Here is a 19,446-nt window from a genome sequence, read left to right on the forward strand (position 1 = left end):
GTTCTATGCTGAACAGCACAACAGAGATTTAAACGACAAACTCCAGCAGGCCAAAGAGCTGAACAAGAAAAAGGATGAAGAGAAAGCGTCTCTACAACAGCAACTGGATTTGAGAAAAGGCTTCAGCCAGAAAGGTGAAATCCAGGACGAACGGAATGGGGTAGATGAACAGCCCAAGAAAGTCGACGTCGGCCTTCAGACTGTTGAAATCCAGGAGGAACTGAATGGTGTAGATGAACAGCCCAAGAAAGTCAACGTCGGCCTTCAGACTGTTGAAATGCAGGACGAACTGAATGGTGTAGATGAACAGCCCAAGAAAGTCGACGTCGGCCTTCAGACTGTTGAAATGCAGGACGAACTGAATGGGGTAGATGAACAGCCCAAGAAAGTCGACGTCGGCCTTCAGACTGTTGAAATGCAGGACGAACTGAATGGGGTAGATGAACAGCCCAAGAAAGTCGACGTCGGCCCTTCAGACAGTTGAAATCCAGGAGGAACTGAATGGTGTAGATGAACAGCCCAGAAAGTCGACGTCGGCCCTTCAGACAGGTGAAATCCAGGAGGAACTGAATGGTGTAGATGAACAGCCCAAGAAAGTCGACGTCGGCCTTCAGACATGTGAAATCCAGGAGGAACTGAATGGTGTAGATGAACAGCCCAAGAAAGTCGACGTCGGCCTTCAGACTGTTGAAATCCAGGAGGAACTTAATGGGGTTGATGATAAGCCCAAGAAAGTCGACATCGGCCTTCAGATCAACATTCCTCTGAATGACATTAATGACTCCCAAGAGCTGCAAAACTCTGAAGGGAGCCTTGAAGAGGAGGTGGGACAACCCAGAGAGGTCCTGCCAGAAAGAGAGGAGCAGTTCAGGGAAAAGAGCTTGAGGAATGAAGCTCATGTGGACACCTTGGCCTTGCTGACCCAGACTGAGGCTGCTCTGAGAGAGAGTGAGGAAAAGAGCTCCAGGCTGGAGAAAGAGCTCCAGGAAATAGTGTCTGAACAGGGCGAGAAGCAACTCTCCAGAAAAGAAGAGAGTGTCAGCATGGAGCCCTGTGGACCAGATAACCAGGCCATAAACCAGCTGTATGACCTCTGTGACCACTGGGAGAACATTATAAACCAGATGATGGAAACAGAGAGAAAAGTACAGGAGGAAAAAAAGTTACAGAAGCTGGAGGAGACCAGACTCCAGCAGGAGATTCAACATCTCCATGTGAAGAAGGTCCAGCTTCAGGTCAGTTCCCTCAAATCGACTTCAAGTGATGAAGATCTTTTTCAAAATATCAGCTGTTTGAGGTGAAATCTAAAATAGTTGTTTGCTCTTCTGTTCACAAAGCAGAAAAAGAAGAAAAGCAAATTCTGGAGCTGGATACCAAAGTGTTTATCACGCTAAGGGTCTCCTGGTCCCCCCCACCATCACGCTGCCCCATTCTTCGACCCAGATGACAACAGAAACTGGGATGGAAAGTGAACATAGTGTTTCCTCAGATGCAGAACAGACGAGTTTCTCAACTAAATTTATAGCTTCTTTTTTAATATCTGTATTTTTCCCCATTATTGGCTTTTATTTGTGCTTTGTTCCTGAATGTGTGTCAACCTTTTGACGTTGCAATGATCATTGTTTAAATAAAACATTTAAAAATGAATTTAATGAGATCAGTTCTTGATTGATAAAATGATCAATGATGATCATCTGAGCTTCATCTGAACCTCCCTTATTTCTTGAAACACCAAGGAAACCTCTTCTCAGCGATGCTGCTGTCAGCCTCCTGTGAAGTCCTTTTTCAGTGTTGCTCCCTCAGGTGGTGAAATATGCACATTGCCTGGACCATTTTGCCCTCTAGGTGGGAGACTCACCCCAGGACCCGACACTGTTCATCTGAGACTCGATTACTGGTCCCTCAAGCAGGATTTTGGGGACAACTTCCAATATATTGAGCTTAAAAATTCCTAACTTCCTGTACTTCATGACTTCTGTCCTAAGCCCTCCACAATGACAGCAGAGCAGATTAGAATACAGCATTATCCGCTTCTTTGTGAGCCTTCTCCTGGTTTTACGGCTCCTTGATAATGATAAGAGCATCGATGATAACTCTAAATAACAGCGATTAAGTGCGTGGCATGCTTGCTAAACATGTACAGTGTAGAAGGCCCACGCTTGCATACAGAAGGTGATCTGTGTTCTAATAGGTCGAAGAAAGATCCCAAAAAAAATCACACCCGCAATTGCACTGGGGTCTTCTTAAGTCCCGTTTAATGAGAATAAACCAAACACGTAATGGGGAACACGATCCCTCATTCACAAAGAAGCACACAACACGAAATCTGTCACCAATCAACTCGAATAGAAAGGGGGAAACACGCGTAATGGACATTTGCATATCTCTGTTGCAGGACATGTGCACCGCTCAAAAAACTAGAGAGAGCGCGCAACTCGTTGCCAAGTCATTTTGTCAGACTTTGACTTTCTGGGGTCCTGATGTTCTGTAAGAACGGCTCCAATAATTTCAGATTTAATCTCCCAAAAATGTATTTCTTGCGTTGATGTGATATTTTAAGCTGTAAGTGCTTAATTACAACGTTAAACGTTATGGTGTCCTCTGGGGATATAAAGTAGCGTGCGATGACGTCACGAATCAAAGATCAATGGACATTTAACTGACATAAATATTATTTATGTTGTCATTTTATGCGTATAGAATATTTTGTTTCACATTGTTTATTTTTTATGAATATTTTTATTACTTTATTTAACACATCATAACTGAGGAACTAATTTTCTGTTCTTTGTTGAGTGACGGACCTTTAATTTGGTACTCCACTTAACAGACTTTATTTTTAGATAACACTGCAAGAAAAAGAAGTTGCAAAAGACATGTTTTTCTTTGCTCATGGGGAACTCATTCCCTCAGGGGTGCAGCCAGCGAGGTAATCTGTGGTCCGTGCTTTTCTGACGGGATGAGCCGCTGTTTAACAAGAAGACACATGTTCAACGGGTTTTCTTGAACGTCCACAAGTCAGACACACAAGTTAAAATGCTCTGAAAAGGGACACAAGTCTGGAAAATTACAAGGGACTGTGAAGCTTAGCAACAGTGGTCATAAATTTAATGAGCAATTAAAGTCGTTTACGTTTGATGTTTTATTTGCGCACGTCATTCGTTAAAGGGGTAATCTGTCCATTTTGAAAGGTTTGAAATAATTCATGAGCATTTAAGTAAGGTGAAAAAATAAGCTGATAATTTTGAGTGATATATTTTGTTTGAAGTTCAGTATTTCCTACGCAAGTCTACTTAAGTTTTACTGTGAAGACATTTAGTTTCTGTAATCAATGGTGATATTTCGAGCCTTTTAATGCTTGCTTTAAGGGTTAGTTAGAAGCAAAGTTATCTTTAAGTTTATTGACCTGAGTGCCTCAAGAACATGTTTAGGGCTAAATTGCTTATGTCAGACAAGCTACTGACATACAGTTCATTTCTAAGTAATTCATTTGTCAGAAGTAAAAACTGTCACTCTGAAGTAGCTTTCAAATGGTTGAGCCAGAGCAGATACTAGATGAGCCTGATGATGCACAAGTAGTCCAGTCTGAAGAGCCTCGTAGAAGTGGAAGAGACCGCACATTAACAGAAAAAGGAAAACAATTTCACAAGGAAAAGACTAAAGGGCTACTTCTACACTTTGACAGCATTTATGACCGCTGGAAAGCTCTCAGCAAGGTCGCTAAAAGGTCAGTAATAAGACAGGACCCCAGCAACATTCTAGAACACATCAGCACTGTTCAAAGGGAGTTGTCGGAGCTGAATATTGTTTATGATGAATATCGGAGGACTGACAGCCCAAAACATGAAATGCGCCACAAGATGGATGAGTGTATACCGGTATATAAAAAAGAGGCTGATATTAAAAAGAGATAGTGATATTGAACAAAAAAAACATTACACACATCCAGATAAATAACAACTTTCTGGTTTGGATTTAGACCAAAAGTGCAGATTCCAATTAATTTTTATTATTTCATTTCCTTAATTTATCAAACATCATGATTATACAGAGGAGATCCCGTTGTTAACAGACAAGAACCTTAAGCCTAACATTTATTCTTTGTGAACACAAAAAAATATGGATGAGGCAGTGTACAGGGGCATCGGCACCAAGTTTGGACTGGGTTTCCTGAAATCAAATTAGAACACACTTTCAAAGATGGCGGAGAGTGAATGAGCTAAACCCCTGTAAGACCTCTAGATACAGACGGACAAACCAGCAGAAAAATTTTGAAGGCAGACAAAGAGGGCTAAGCTCAGCTCAAATCAAGTCCACAAAATGAAAAGTGACATTTTATTGTCGTAGTTTAATGTTACAAGAGAGAAGATGCACATAGATCATCAGTACGAGGAGTAAATAGGGACCACTTCATTAAATGCAGAGGTTGGCCTTTACTCATGAGTCCACTTTCATGTCAAGAGCTCTGAAATCAATGTCTCCAAGCTTGATGTGCAGACAGGGAAACCCAACACTGAATAAACAGACATGTTCCTTTTATTGGTCATAGCTGGACGTATGCCTGGTCAGATATACCCGTTTGCTCTGCAGTTACGTGCCCTGACACCGAATACACTTACACATATGCACAACTTTAAAACCATGCAAAATTAGAGTAATCCTCATTAAAACATTGATATTCAATAGCTAAAACCAATATGAGTCTTTATTTCTGAATAAAACCTTTGCACATATGTGTGAAAAAAGAAAAAGGCACAACAGTAATTTATCTAATTGATTGATGAGTGATATTGGTCGTCGACTTCACCATCTTCTCTTTGGCCTTCTTGACTGGATCCATTTCAAAACTCTTCCAGAGGCAGATGATTTCATCTCCAGAAATCGTTGCAATAGTGGAGGCATCTGGACTCAGAGTTACATTGAAAACTCTGTCGTCATGACCTAAAACAGAGATGGTAATTAAGTCTTGCATGGCAGAAACTGCAAATTTACGCAATTCCCAATTAGATACAAGCAAATCAGCATCATTTACCGTGCAGCTCCACAACTTTTGTGAGAGAGGGGTACTTCCAGATGACAACATTGTTGTGAGCATATCCATGGGCAGAAACCAGCTCCTTGTAGTTGGGTGCAAACACCAGGGATGAGACCTAAAAATCAAGGCATTGCTTAAATGCAAGTGGAATAAAGTGATTTTACCAACAGTGTATAATTATGTGTAAATGATGTGTAGTCAGGAAACTCTTGTCTAATAAACAAACTGGGGATGAAAATCACTGCTACTGCAGGTCTCAGTCAGGGTAACATATGAACAAATATATAGATACCTGTGACTGAGTGTCGAGTGAGCTGATGCAGGAACCACTGTTGACGTTCCAGACGCGGATGTGACGGTCGCTGGTACCACCTCCAGATGCGAGGATGTTCGGCTGCCATGGACACCAGGCTAAGGCCTGAAATCACATTAAAGTTTGAAAATTTTCACATGATTTGACCAAATATCTGTAAATCATACTCAAACCGTTTGCAGTTTGGGTCTAGAACATCTCACCTTCACAGCTCCCTGATGGTCGCTCCATTTGTGAATAGCCTGACTCCTGTTGCCCAAACCGCCATCTTGCACACGTGGCCACACACACACCAGGTTGTCATTTCCTCCGCTGGCCAGGTATCGGCCATCGGGGGACCACTGCAGCCCACACACCTCCTGGGAGTGACCGGTGAGCGTGCAGATGTGATGTTCTGCCACCCTCACATCATGGTGGTGAATGTGTCCTGATCTGGAGCCACTGAAATGACAGAGTTACATGCTGGGAACATCAGAAACATGAGTAATGCAACTTCCATGTTGTATCAGGGGGAGGATCTGTACCTGGAAAGAATATGGTCGTTCCAGCTCAGGCTACCAACTCTGGCAGTGTGGCTCGCCATGCTGCGGACACGCTTCTGATGTTCAACATCCCACAACTATGGATGAAACAGACATAAATATTTAGAATGCGAGTGGTTAACATGTGCATAACATCTTACCAGCTGACAAAGGTAGGTGCACGGTCGTACTCAATACCACTGACTATGACACCAAAATACTCAGTCTCCTGACAGATACCGCTACATATGAGAAACTCAAGCAAGACCCCACCAGCTCATACAAGAAGGTGGTAGACTTACTACAGAAACTGGAAAAGGATAAAGCCATTGACAGGCCACAATACTACCGTCTATATCCAGGAGAAACCATCCCTTGCATTTATGGATTGCCCAAGATCCACAAACCAGGGACCCCTCTCAGACCCATAGTAAGTAGCATCAATTCTGTAACTTACAACATTTCCAAATACTTGGCCTCCATCTTGTCGCCCATGGTTGGCAACACCCCACACCACATCAAAAACTCCCAAGACTTTGCTCAAAAAGTCAGTGGACTCACACTACTTCCAGAAGAGACTATGGTATCTTATGATGTCACGTCACTCTTCACGTGCATCCCCACCGCCAGCGCCATAGACACCATCCACAAGCACCTTCTATTGGACAAGAATCTTACAGAAAGAACAACCTTAACACCAGCCCAAATCTGCACCATGCTGGACCTGTGTTTGAACACCACCTATTTCCAGTACAGAGAAGGCTTCTACAGGCAGAAACATGGCTGTGCCATGGGCTCACCAGTATCCCCCATAGTTGCCAACCTATACATGGAGAAGGTGGAATCCCAGGCCCTGACATCCTTCACAGGAACTGCGCCAAGCCACTGGTTCAGGTATGTGGATGACACCTGGGTCAAAATTCAAACACAAGAATTGGAAGCGTTCTCTGATCACCTCAACCAAACAGACGAGCATGTAAAATTCACCCGGGAAGATGTAAAAGGAAACAGTCTGGCCTTTCTGGACTGCGCGGTCAAGATCACTGAGGACAGAAGTCTCAACATCGAAGTCTACAGAAAACCTACACATACCGACCAGTACCTCCAGTTTGACTCTCACTACCCACTGGAGCACAAGCTGGGAGTGATCAGAACTCTTCAACACCGGGCCAGAGAAATACCCACCACATCCCAAGGCAGAAAGAAGGAACAGGACCACATTAAGACAGCTCTCAAAACATGTGGCTACCCAGACTGGGCCTTCACCAAAACCTCAAGAAAGCGAGACCTCAGCAAAGGAGAGGAGGAGAGAAACAAACGCCGCAGCGTTTCCATCCCCTACCTGTCTGGAGTCTCGGAGAAGTTTAGGAGGATCCTCCAGAAACACGACATACCGGTTCATTTCAAACCCAGCAACACTCTAAGACAGAGGTTAGTACACCCGAAGGACAAGACACCAAGACACAAACAAAGTAATGTTGTTAATGCTGTACAGTGCCAGGAGGAATGCAAGGAACTGTACATTGGGGAAACCAAACAACCTCTCCACAGAAGAATGGCACAACACAGACGTGCCACCTCTTCAGGTCAGGATTCAGCAGTCCACTTACACCTAAAGGAGAGTGGGCACTCCTTCGAGGACAGCCAAGTAAGAATACTGGCCAGAGAAGACCGCTGGTTTGAAAGGGGGGGGTCAAGGAAGCTATCCATGTTAAATTGGAAAAACCATCCTTAAACAGAGGTGGTGGCCTGAGGCACTTCCTGTCACCCACATACAATGCAGTCCTCCACTCCTTCCAACAACAAAACAAACATTCACACCATTCCAGGAGACCTGGTGACTCACCACCATGTGACCCAGCAGACAAAGGGGAGACACCTCAACAGAAACTAGGTGAACGACCCGACGAACGACCCTGCTAACGACTCTCAGGTGACCACTCAGATCATTAGCATGCTAATGGTCCACAGGGGCTATATATTTTCAAGCTCTCTCCCCAGCGATTTCAGAACTGAAGAAGCCTTCTGGATAGAAGGCGAAACGTCTTCAAGAGAAGAAACCCAGTCCAGTTGACAGAGAAAACTACCTTGGATGTGCATAAGATGCTGCTTTAATCAAACACCAACCTGAACTTTGCAATCACTGGTGCCAACAGCAAGGTAGCTTCCTTCTTTGGTCCAAGACAGAGAGCAGACATAGTCCTCTTCACGCTCCAATTTCATAAGGAAAATAATGTCACCCCGAGTGGCATCCCACAAATAAACATTGTTATGAAGCGCCACTGCAAGAAAATTGCGACTGCTCCAGTCAAGCAGATTCAAATCTAGCAGGGAGAAAAAAAAAACAAACAAAAAAAACAGTCATTCAGTTCTGGCTGTGTTATGCAATTAGAAAACACACAAGTGAACTGCAACAATGAGAATAAATGTACATCTACTCCATCACACAGTATCAAGATGTAATGGCAATTTTCAGACTTACAAAAATCATTTCGAAGTTCAGGAGCATCCAAGATTCTGTCAGGAGTTGAAGAAATGTATCTTGTTTTTTTGACAGAAGCAGGTGTCGTAGCTTGACTGTAGAGGACTTTCAGGTTGTTTTGATAACCTGCAAATAAATGTCATTGTGCATAAAATTATAGCTATGATACCATAGTCATACCAAGCGATGCTTTAGCATCTGCCTTACCTTCTGGAGCATTCAGTGGTCTCCCTCCTAGGTGCAAAATCTTTGCATCCTCTATGTTGTATCCATTAAGGGATATGGACCAAGCCTTCTGAGTTTCCTTTATTAAAAAAAATGAAATATGTTTTCAGTCTTTGGAATTCATCCAACCCACTATACACACGGTTTGGGATGTATAGCCACGACTTACTGATGACAAAGCTGTGTTGTTTTTTGCTTCCACGGGCTCATTTTCTTTTGTAAGCAAGAAGCTGGCCACATCCATCTGTTTATTGTTTCTGACAGGGATGAAGCGGTCACCTCCCATTTTACAGGGGGTCTGCTTCTTACTTTTGCCTATAACACAAAGTACCAGCGTTGTTTACAGTGACAACTATTCACCTGCAGGTCAATATTGAATGTTAATTCTGCACGAGCATTAGGAAGCTTACCTGGAGTTTTGCTTGGCGTTTTTGAGGAACCCAGGGACACGTTGGCAGATTTGCTTGGTGACAGGCCGCTCAATGCGGACGAGCTCGACGAACTGGCCTTTCTTTGCCATCTCGCCATGGGTCCGTTAGTGATCGGCATATCGAGCTTTAAGATGCTGTGGATGTCGTTCTCAAACCCGAACTGGGCCATAATTGCCAAAGCCTTTAAACTACAGAAACAACAAAAAGTGGTTCAATCATATCCTGTCAGTGTGGTGAACACATTTTCCTGTCTATGCTAGTTGATTAGCTGGTTGCTAGATAGCTAATCAAATACTAACCTAATACTAGCATACGTTCAATTACATAACGAATTCGTTCTTCGGGTTCTTGAATAACTTCAATGCTTTATTTGTGTTTCCGTTGTACTTAGTTTTAAGTAAGCTATAAAATATTGAAAATGAACACGCTCAAATTCACTCACCTTTTTCGGAAAAAAATGAGGCTGTACTCAGTGAGCTACACAAATGACCGTCTCTGCGTTTTGTCTTTTTGAATTTTGGGCTCGTGACGACACACGGTTTAAATGCCAGTAAGCGCTCATGTGATTGGTCCATTCAAGGTTCTCCCCATTTCAAGAGATGCATTGCCATAACAACATTCACGAATGCCCGTACGTGATTGGTCGGTGACGCTTCCGGTAGCAAAAAAAAAACGTTCGTCAAAAATCTATCCCCGTTTCCAAAGCTTTCGCCATCTAGTGGCCACATACTAGAGTTGTTCAGTGGAGAGTAATCTTGTCTCTTTTGGATTGTGTAGTCAAGTTAATGACGCATATTTATGGAAGAAATATTTGTTGCAAAAAAAAAAGATTGAGTCATCTCATGAGGAAAAACAGGTCACAGTGCACCTATGCAATACAAGTTTAAAATGTTGTTTCAGTACTTTCCAAAAGAATGGCATAACCTGGAATTATTGTATTGTTGATTTCCATCTTTGGTCCAGTAATTCAATATATAAATGGATATACAATATGAGAGACACTAAAAGGCTGAGTGACAGGATCAATATGTGGATTAAACACAACAAAAATACTCTTACTGGTTAAATGTGCCACATACAGTTGAAATATAGTTTTAACAGCATACATGTGTGAATGGGCAATCACAATGATTTAAATTGACAGAGTACACTCTTACCAATTCAACCGTTGGTAATAACATTTTAATCTGGCACATTTATCTTTGGAACAACAAAGAAACCTTTCTCCACAGTTTGATTAAAACATGTCAACAAATTGTATCGTATAAAATATGTCTAGTTCTTAATGTATTGGTATCTTGAAGGATAACATGTGCTGGAAACACAGGGAGATAAGTTTCAGCCGTGGATGCAGATGAATAAGTGCTTGATTAGAAGACGTTTTGTCTTGCTTTCAGAAACAGTTTAGCCCACAATAGATTAAAATAATCTTATCCACAATGTATTTTTGATTGGTCATGAAACTAACAAATGTATATGTGCTGGTATAAGGTATATTTTATTAAAATAAGATTTCAAATCCATGATGTAACAATACAAAGCTAAATACACTAAAATGTTTTGCAGGTACAGTATTTACCACATACAGTATTTATGTTCAGCAGTGCAGAAAAATGCTACACATTATGCAACAGCAATATTTAGATATTTTGTGTCCATATGATTTAAAACCTTGTGCATTGGCAATAAAGTGCATAAAATGGTGTGGATTCACAAGTGACTAAATATATAGCATTTAGACAGCAGGCAACACTCAGCACATACAGTATACGCACAAAGAGGGCTGCACTATCAAAGAAAAGCTGGATAAGATGGCTCTTTGGATCACAAGGTCCTGTAAATACGGCCTTCTACAGTTGTGACCATTTCATTGAGGCCCCGAGGATAATGTATAACCGATCCAATGACACCTAGAAGAACAACACAAACTGAACCTCAGTCAAAGGAACAACTGGACATGGTAACACATTCAAACAAATTCACATCCTGTGTCAACACCTGTCTTACACATCCCAATCATGTGACAGACCTATCAGTCATAAAAGTCACATGATGTGTATCAAAAACAGCCAGACATTACTCCACCACCTTTATTTGATGATCATAAAACAAAATAAATATCACTAAAGTGCACAGAATTGCAGCATGGGTGAAGGCTTGACCAGTGCGTTAGAATCTGATCTTTGCTGCCATCTAATATTTAACCATTTGACAATCATCTCCCATGGCTGCTAAGTAAGGAGGGCGTGCACTGGAGTGAAATATGAGAGTACATAAGGATTGTTGTTGGGATCTTACCTCCAGGCTGCTTCAAACCTAGATGAGAAAGACAAAACACATGACCATGTTTTACATCTCCTTGTGAGTTTGAGATGCCATACCCAAATCATGTGACAGGGTGCATTCGAAAACAAACCACGACTATTCTGCAGTTCATCGCGGCAAGTGGAAATAAGCCCACTTGTAAAAAAAAGATTAAACAGTTCCCGCTTTTTGTTTCAAATAGTCACAACAGCAGCAGAGATCTGCAACATAATCTCATAATTCCAACAATAGTCAATAAAAATAAATAATAAATCAACCCAAAACCGATTATTTACTCACCCAATCTTTTGGCAAGGAGAAGGCTGATTGCAATAAACCCAGCAAATGCCAGGATGCACAAAACTGGGATCATATACTGAGGTAACAGTGTCTCTGGGAATATTAAAAAAAAAAAAAAGTGTGAGAGAGGGAAATAAAAATCAAAGAATAGGTCATGCATTCTATGCAGAAGTAGACTGATGCAGTCAGAAGGAAATTTAATGTTTAATTTAAGTCCGGCAGCAAGTTAAAAATAAACATACAATATTTTTAAGCCAAAATACTACAGAATTGAGTCAGGATTATTTAATGTACCTGAGGTTTCAACAGAAAGTCCGAGTTCTCTCATTAACCTGAAGCATCCCTCCTGAAGTCGGATCCTCTCCTCCCTTGTACGCCCTATTTCCTGGTCCCACAACACCTTTAGGGCCATTGCTTGTGGGACATGGGGCATCCAAGTGTCATTAGGGCTTAGAGTCAGATAGACTTTGCCATCACAAAAGATTCGGTCGGTCCAGTGCAGCTCAGACCCCTCGAGTATGCATTCACGTGAACGCAGAACAGTACAGGTTACTAGTAGGAAAGATGAGGGTAATTATAAATTTGTACATTTAAAAAATTAACTCTACATTTACTACCAGAAAACAATGATTCATACTTAGCACTGAAGTCAGGTTGACGCCGACGACGTTCGGTAGGTGTTCGTCAACCGACATGCTCTTGATGATGCCATCTACTTCCTGGTTTGTTGGAGGAAGAGAGACACCATTGAGGAGGATGTGGCCCTTGAGTTCCTCTGCCCCGATCACTCCCCAGGTCTGCATCTGGACTATGGCAGTGTCTGGAAGATATCAGATAAGACTTTTTACGCATGCGAGTCAACAGTGATGTTTCATGTGTTACAATGAAGGAAGTTTTCATGATGCAACGGAAGAAACAACTCATGAAGTTGCAATTCTGCATTGGAACATTATGCACAGCAATGTATGTAAATTATTTATAAAGAAAAGTTACAGCATAGAATTGTGATGATTAGTTTTAGATTTTTTTTTTTTTTTAAAATAACGCATTAATTACTCAAAAATACATGCTGTGGTTCATTAATTTCTGCCAAATCAAATTTATTGTGAGTCCAAAAGCATCTGTGGTTCCTACACTGTTTACTTTTAAAAGAAATCTATAGCAGAGATTTCCACAGTCACTCAAAATACCAATACGTCTCTGACAATGAGCACTAAATCTATCAAGCAAAATTTAGTGAGTATGTATTTGTGTACTTGAAAACTAACGTAAAGGGTTTAAAGGGAAAAGTCAGAGCAACGTCAACCACAGGAAATTACCACTCCGTCGATAGCTTAGTTTGGTGAGCGTCAGTATTCTTTTCTAATCTGCTGGAGAACAATGCAAAGCTGGATCATGAGATTCTTACCTACTGGAACGCGAAAACACCATGAAAGATGGAAGAACATCAACGTGAGAACTCCGACAAAAGGCATTTTGAGCTTTGCTCGTTCGGTTTAAACGTCCTTGGTTGTCTCGTGTACAGGCGTTGCAGCTGTCGGCAAGGACCTCTTTAATCCACTAAAACGTTATCGCTTGCAATACTCAGCGTGAAAGCGAAATTAAAACTGAAATCCAATCTGAACGATTGTCAGATGATCAACACGGGTCCCTGCACCTGAGAAAATAATGACGCCGGCCTCGTCTTTGAGCCCTCGCTCTCTTGTTTCTGATTGGCTAACAATGTTAGCACCAGCGATTTTATTTACAATCAAACGTTCTCGGGGATGTACATGTAGCCACGCCCACACGTGTGGCGTTCAAGTTGCACTGGTCCCAGGAGCTTTTTGCCTTTGGGACAATGATACACTTCTCACTCAAATGTTTATAATTTTGCAAGTATAATCATGCCTTTATCAGCCAAAAGAAAGAAAAGAAAAGATGAGTCACCATAATCATACGAGATGTGCTTCTTTCTTTCAAGTGTTTCAAGTAAATCAATTGTTTTCCTTTTTTTTTTCAATTTAAGAAGGCTTACAATCGTGTAGAATACAAATATGTGTTTACAACAATGATATTGAAAACATCTTTCAAGACTTTTGAGAGAAATCAAGACGTTTACGAAGGTTTAAAGTCACCACAGTCCAATAGCGATCCTTCCATGTGAAAAAAGTTTTAAAATAGTTTAATATGAATGTCAATTCAATATTGAGTTTCGCTTGGTGTTTTTGAGGAACCCAGGGACAAGTTGGCAGATTTGTCTGGTGACAGGCCGCTCAATGCGGACGAGCTCGACGAACTGGCCTTTCTTTGCCATCTCGATTGCTCAGTGACGCTTGCGGTTGCAAAAAAAAAAAAAAGTCTGGCAAAATCAATCCCCGTTTTACGAAGCTGTTGCCACCTAGTGGCCACATTACGGTACTAGAGTTGTTCAGTGGAGAGTAATCTTGTCTCTTTTGGATTGTGTAAAGTCAAGTAAATGACACATATTTATGGAAGAAATATTTGTTGCAAAAACCATGAGGAAAAAAAAGATTGAGTCATCTTGTGAGGAAAAACAGGATTGCACCTATGCAATATAAGTTTAAAATGTTGTTTCAGTACTTTCCAAAAGAATGGCATAACCTGGAATTATTGTATTGTTGATTTCCATCTTTGGTCCACTAATTCAATATATAAATGGATATACAATAAGATACACTGTAAGGCTGAGTGACAGGATCAATATGTGGATTAAACACAAGAAAAATACTCATACTGGTTAAATGTGCCACATACAGTTGAAATATAGTTTTAACTGCATACATGTGTGAATGGGCAATCACTTAATGATTTAAATTGACAGAGTGCACTTTTACCAATTCAACCGTTGGTAATAATATTTTAATCTGGTACATTTATCTTAGTAGCAATATAAAGAAACCTTTCTCCACAGTTTGATTAAAACATGTCAACAAATTGTATATATATATATATGTGTGTGTGTGTGTGTGTATGTGTATATATGTGCCGGTATAAGGTATATTTTATTAAAATAGGATTTCAAATCAATGATGTAACAATACAAAGCTAAATACAGTAAAATGTTTTGCAAGTATTTACCACATACAGTATTTGTGTTCAGCAGTGCAGAAAAATGCTACACATTATGCAACAGCAATATTTACATATAAGATAAGATAAGATATTTTGTGTCCATATGATTTAAAACCTCGTTCATTGGCAATAAAGTGCATAAAATGGTGTGGATTTACAAGTGACCAAATATATAGCATTTAGATAGCGAGTAACACTCAGCACATACACACATACAGTATACGCACAAAGAAGGCTGCACTATCAAAGAAATGCTGGATCAGATGGCTCTTTGGATCACGAGGTCCTGTAAATACGGCCTTCTACAGTTGTGACCATTTCATTGAGGCCCCGAGGATAATGTATAATCGATCCAATAACACCTAGAAGAACAACACAAACTGAACCTCAGTCAAAGGAACAACTGGACATGGTAACACATTCAAACAAATTCACATCCTGTGTCAACACCTGTCTTACACATCCCAATCATGTGACAGACCTATCAGTCATCAAAGTCACATGATGTGTATTAAAAACAGCCAGACATTACTCCACCGCCTTTATTTGATGATCATAAAACAAAATAAATATCACTAAAGTGCACAGAATTGCAGCATAAGTGAAGGCTTGACCAGTGCGTTAGAATCTGATCTTTGCTGCCATCTAATATTTAACCATTTGACAATCATCTCCCATGGCTGCTAAGTGAGGAGGGCGTGCACTGGAGTGAAATATGAGAGTACATAAGGATTGTTGTTGGGATCTTACCTCCAGGCTGCTTCAAACCTAGATGAGAAAGACAAAACACATGACCATGTTTTACATCTCCTTGTGAGTTTGAGATGCCATACCCAAATCATGTGACAGGGTGCATTCGAAAACAAACCACGACTATTCTGCAGTTCATCGCGGCAAGTGGAAATAAGCCCACTTGTAAAAAAAAGATTAAACAGTTCCCGCTTTTTGTTTCAAATAGTCACAACAGCAGCAGAGATCTGCAACATAATCTCATAATTCCAACAATAGTCAATAAAAAAAAAAAAAAAACCAAAACCGATGATTTACTCACCGAGTCTGTTGGCAAGGAGAAGGCTGATTGTAGCAAACCCAGCAAATGCCAGGATGCACAAAACTGGGATCATATACTGAGGTAACCGTGTCTCTGGGACTATTAAAAAAAAGAGTGAGAGAGGAAATAAAAATCAAAGAATAGGTCATGTATTCTATGCAGAAGTAGACTGATGCAGTCAGAAGGAAATTTAAAAAAAGTCAGGCAGCAAGTTAAAAATAAACATACAATATTTTTAAGCCAAAATACTACAGAATTGAGTCAGGATTATTTAATGTACCTGAGGTTTCAACAGAAAGTCCGAGTTCTCTCATTAACCTGAAGCATCCCTCCTTAAGTCGGATCCTCTCCTCCCTTGTACGCCCTATTTCCTGGTCCCACAACACCTTTAGGGCCATTGCTTGTGGGACATGGGGCCTCCAAGTGTCATTAGGGCCTAGACTCAGATAGACTTTGCGATCACAAAAGATGCGGTCGGTCCAGTGCAGCTCAGACCCCTTGAGTATGCAGTCACGTGAACGCAGAACAGTACAGCTTCCTAATAAAAGAGATGAGGGTAATTATAAATTTGTACATTTAAAAAAATAAACTTTACATTTACAACCAGAAAACAATGATTCATACTCAGCACTAAAGCCAGGTTGATGCCAATGACATTCAGTAGGTGTTCATCAACCGACATGCTCTTGATGATGCCAGCTACTTCCTGGTTTGTTGGAGGAAGAGAGACACCATTGAGGAGGACGTGACCCTTGAGTTGCTGTGCCCCGATCACTCCCCAGGTCTGCATCTGGACTATGGCGGTGTCTGGAAGATATCAGATAAGACTTTTTACGCGTGCGAGTCAACAGTGATGTTTCATGTGTTGCAATGAAGGAAGTTTTCATAATGCAACGGAAGAAACAACTCATGAAGTTGCAATTCTGCATTGGAACATTATGCACAGCAATGGATGTAAATTATTTATAAAGAAAAGTTACATAATGGAAATGTGATAATTAGTTAAAAGCAGTCCATGCCAATCAAAATTTTAGATTAAAAAAAACTAATTAATTACTCAAAAATACATGCTGTGGTTCATTAATTTCTGCCAAATCAAATTTATTGAGAGCCCAAAAGCATCTGTGGTTCCTACACTGTTTACTTTTAAAAGAAATCTATAGCAGAGATTTCCACAGTCACTCAAAATACCAATACGTCTCTGACAATGAGCACTAAATCTATCAAGCAAAATTTAGTGAGTATGTATTTGTGTACTTGAAAACTAACGTAAAGGGTTTAAAGGGAAAAGTCAGAGCAACGTCAACCACAGGAAATTACCACTCCGTCGATAGCTTAGCTTGGTGAGCGTCAGTATTCTTTTCTAATCTGCTGGAGAACAATGCAAAGCTGGATCATGAGATTCTTACCTACTGGAACGCGAAAACACCATGAAAGATGGAAGAACATCAACGTGAGAACTCCGACAAAAGGCATTTTGAGCTTTGCTGGTTCAATTTAAAAGTCCTTGGTTGTCTCGTGCACACAGCGGTCGGGTTGGAATACTTTTCGTTTCGTTTTTTTTGTTGTTTTCCTTTTCCGGGCCCGTGTTGCGGGCGCAGCGGCAGCTTCAGGAGGGACGCCCAGACAGCCCTCTCCCCGGCCACTTTCATCAATTCCTCCATCAATTCCAGCCGCTCCCAAGTGTTGGATCGCAATACCGCTTCGTGTGTCACTGCCGATCCGCGTGTTCTCTGAATGAAGACTTGAAGAACAAAAATACATTTCAACATGTATTTAGCAAATAGAACCAATTCAAGATACAAATATTACAGAGCTCCGGGCCAGTTCATAACCTTACAATAACAAAGTCAATTGTCAGGGCATGAAGTCTGACAACCTAACTATCCATTGACCCAATCTTTTATAGAAACACATATATAAATTATTGATGCGAATCCAGTCAATCCAGTCCTTCTGCTTGGATGACCTTGTCTTCTTCTTCCAGTTCCAGTGGATGCGGGCACAGTCCTTGTTCTCTGTTGTTTCCCAAATGGCCAGGTCAAAGTTCATATTCTTCCCGCAGATGAACATATCAACACCACTATGCTGTCCAGTTTTACGATGTCTCTTTAACACTTTCAGCCTGACTTCCTCCTGCGATTATAACTGTCTAAACAAAAATCATGTCAATTAAGGGTCAACTGACTGCTTATCTTTATTATACTTGCTGATGATTCTACCATCCCTAACTTCTAAACTACTTCTAACAGAAAACAGAAACATATGGTACAACACATGGAAACCACAATTCTCTTCACAAGCCAGGTGAGAGATGTAATCCCTCCACCTCGTCCTGGGCCGGCCACGAGGCCGCCTCCCGGTGGGACATGTCCAGAACACCTCTAAAGGGAGGCGTCCTGAAGACATCCTGGCCAGATGCCCGAGCCACCTCAGCTGACTTCTCTCAATGTGGAGAAGCAGCGGTTCTACTCCGAGCTCCTCCCCGAGCTTCTCACCCTATCTCTAAGGTTGAGCCCGACCACCCTGCGGAGAAAACTCATTTCAGCCGCTTATACCCGCGATCTCATTCTTTCGGTCATCACCCAATGTTGATGGCCATAGGTGAGGACTGGAATGTAGATCGACCGGTAGATCGAGAGTTTCGCCTTTCGGCTCAGCTCCTTCTTCACCATGACGCATCACTGCTGACGCATCACTGCTGACGCCGCTCCATTCCACCTGTCAATCCCCCGTTCCATCCTACCCTCACTCGTGATACTTGAACTCCTCCACCTGGGGCAGGACTCCTCCCCGACCCGGAGAAGGCACTCTACCTTTTTCCGAGTGAGGACCATGGACTCTGACTTGGAGGTGCTGATCCACATCCCTGCCGCTTCACACTCGGTCATGAACTGCCCCAAAATGTGTTGGAGGTCCCTGCTAGATGGTGCCAGAAGAACTACGTCATCCGCAAAAAGCAGCGACTAGATCTTCCGCCCACAGAACTCGACACCCTTCACTCCCCGGCTGCGCCTAGAAATTCTGTCCATAAAAGTTATGAACAGAACCGGTGACAAAGGGCAGCCCTGGTGGAGTCCAACCCTCACTGGGAACGAGTCCGTCTTAAGTCCTGCAGGGACAAGTTGGCAGATTTGTCTGCTGACAGGCCGCTCAATGCGGACGAGCTCGACCAACTGGCCTTTCTTTGCCATCTCGATTGCTCAGTGACGCTTGCGGTTGCAAAAAAAAAAAAAAAGTCTGGCAAAATCAATCCCCGTTTTACGAAGCTGTTGCCACCTAGTGGCCACATTACGGTACTAGAGTTGTTCAGTGGAGAGTAATCTTGTCTCTTTTGGATTGTGTAAAGTCAAGTAAATGACACATATTTATGGAAGAAATATTTGTTGCAAAAACCATGAGGAAAAAAAAGATTGAGTCATCTTGTGAGGAAAAACAGGATTGCACCTATGCAATATAAGTTTAAAATGTTGTTTCAGTACTTTCCAAAAGAATGGCATAACCTGGAATTATTGTATTGTTGATTTCCATCTTTGGTCCACTAATTCAATATATAAATGGATATACAATAAAATACACTGTAAGGCTGAGTGACAGGATCAATATGTGGATTAAACACAAGAAAAATACTCTTACTGGTTAAATGTGCCACATACAGTTGAAATATAGTTTTAACAGCATACATGTGTGAATGGGCAATCACAATGAT

At 41.5% G+C, this 19,446-nt stretch overlaps 2 protein-coding genes across 3 annotated transcripts; both read right to left on the reverse strand.

Moving 5' to 3' along the window:
* Nucleotides 1–3,987: 3,987 nt before the first annotated feature.
* LOC101063487 (cell division cycle protein 20 homolog) lies at nt 3,988–9,605 on the reverse strand. The gene is made up of 11 exons (XM_029830500.1): nt 9,450–9,605; nt 8,987–9,195; nt 8,746–8,891; nt 8,559–8,655; nt 8,352–8,477; nt 7,997–8,193; nt 5,873–5,967; nt 5,552–5,789; nt 5,328–5,453; nt 5,033–5,150; nt 3,988–4,941 (listed from the first exon to the last, which is right to left on the reverse strand). Exons 2-11 carry the CDS (start codon nt 9,174–9,176, stop codon nt 4,766–4,768), a joined length of 1,509 nt encoding a protein of 502 aa, XP_029686360.1. The 5' UTR covers nt 9,177–9,195; nt 9,450–9,605; the 3' UTR covers nt 3,988–4,765.
* Nucleotides 9,606–10,170: 565 nt separating this feature from the next.
* On the reverse strand, nt 10,171–17,460 carry LOC105419523 (uncharacterized). Of its 2 annotated transcripts, XM_029830510.1 has the most exons (7): nt 17,147–17,460; nt 16,362–16,544; nt 16,018–16,275; nt 15,738–15,836; nt 15,437–15,454; nt 14,914–15,048; nt 10,171–10,917 (listed from the first exon to the last, which is right to left on the reverse strand). In XM_029830510.1, exons 1-6 carry the CDS (start codon nt 17,211–17,213, stop codon nt 14,963–14,965), a joined length of 711 nt encoding a protein of 236 aa, XP_029686370.1. In that variant the 5' UTR covers nt 17,214–17,460; the 3' UTR covers nt 10,171–10,917; nt 14,914–14,962. The 2 variants fall into 2 exon arrangements, with proteins under 2 accessions (XP_029686370.1, XP_011619439.2); XM_011621137.2 differs by lacking the exons at nt 14,914–15,048; nt 15,437–15,454; nt 15,738–15,836; ... (1 more) ...; nt 16,362–16,544; nt 17,147–17,460 and adding exons at nt 11,306–11,323; nt 11,612–11,704; nt 11,906–12,163; nt 12,249–12,431; nt 13,020–13,357.
* Nucleotides 17,461–19,446: the final 1,986 nt, after the last annotated feature.

Source organism: Takifugu rubripes, chromosome 22, assembly GCF_901000725.2.
Source record: "Takifugu rubripes chromosome 22, fTakRub1.2, whole genome shotgun sequence".
In the NCBI taxonomy this organism is placed as follows: domain Eukaryota; kingdom Metazoa; phylum Chordata; class Actinopteri; order Tetraodontiformes; family Tetraodontidae; genus Takifugu; species Takifugu rubripes.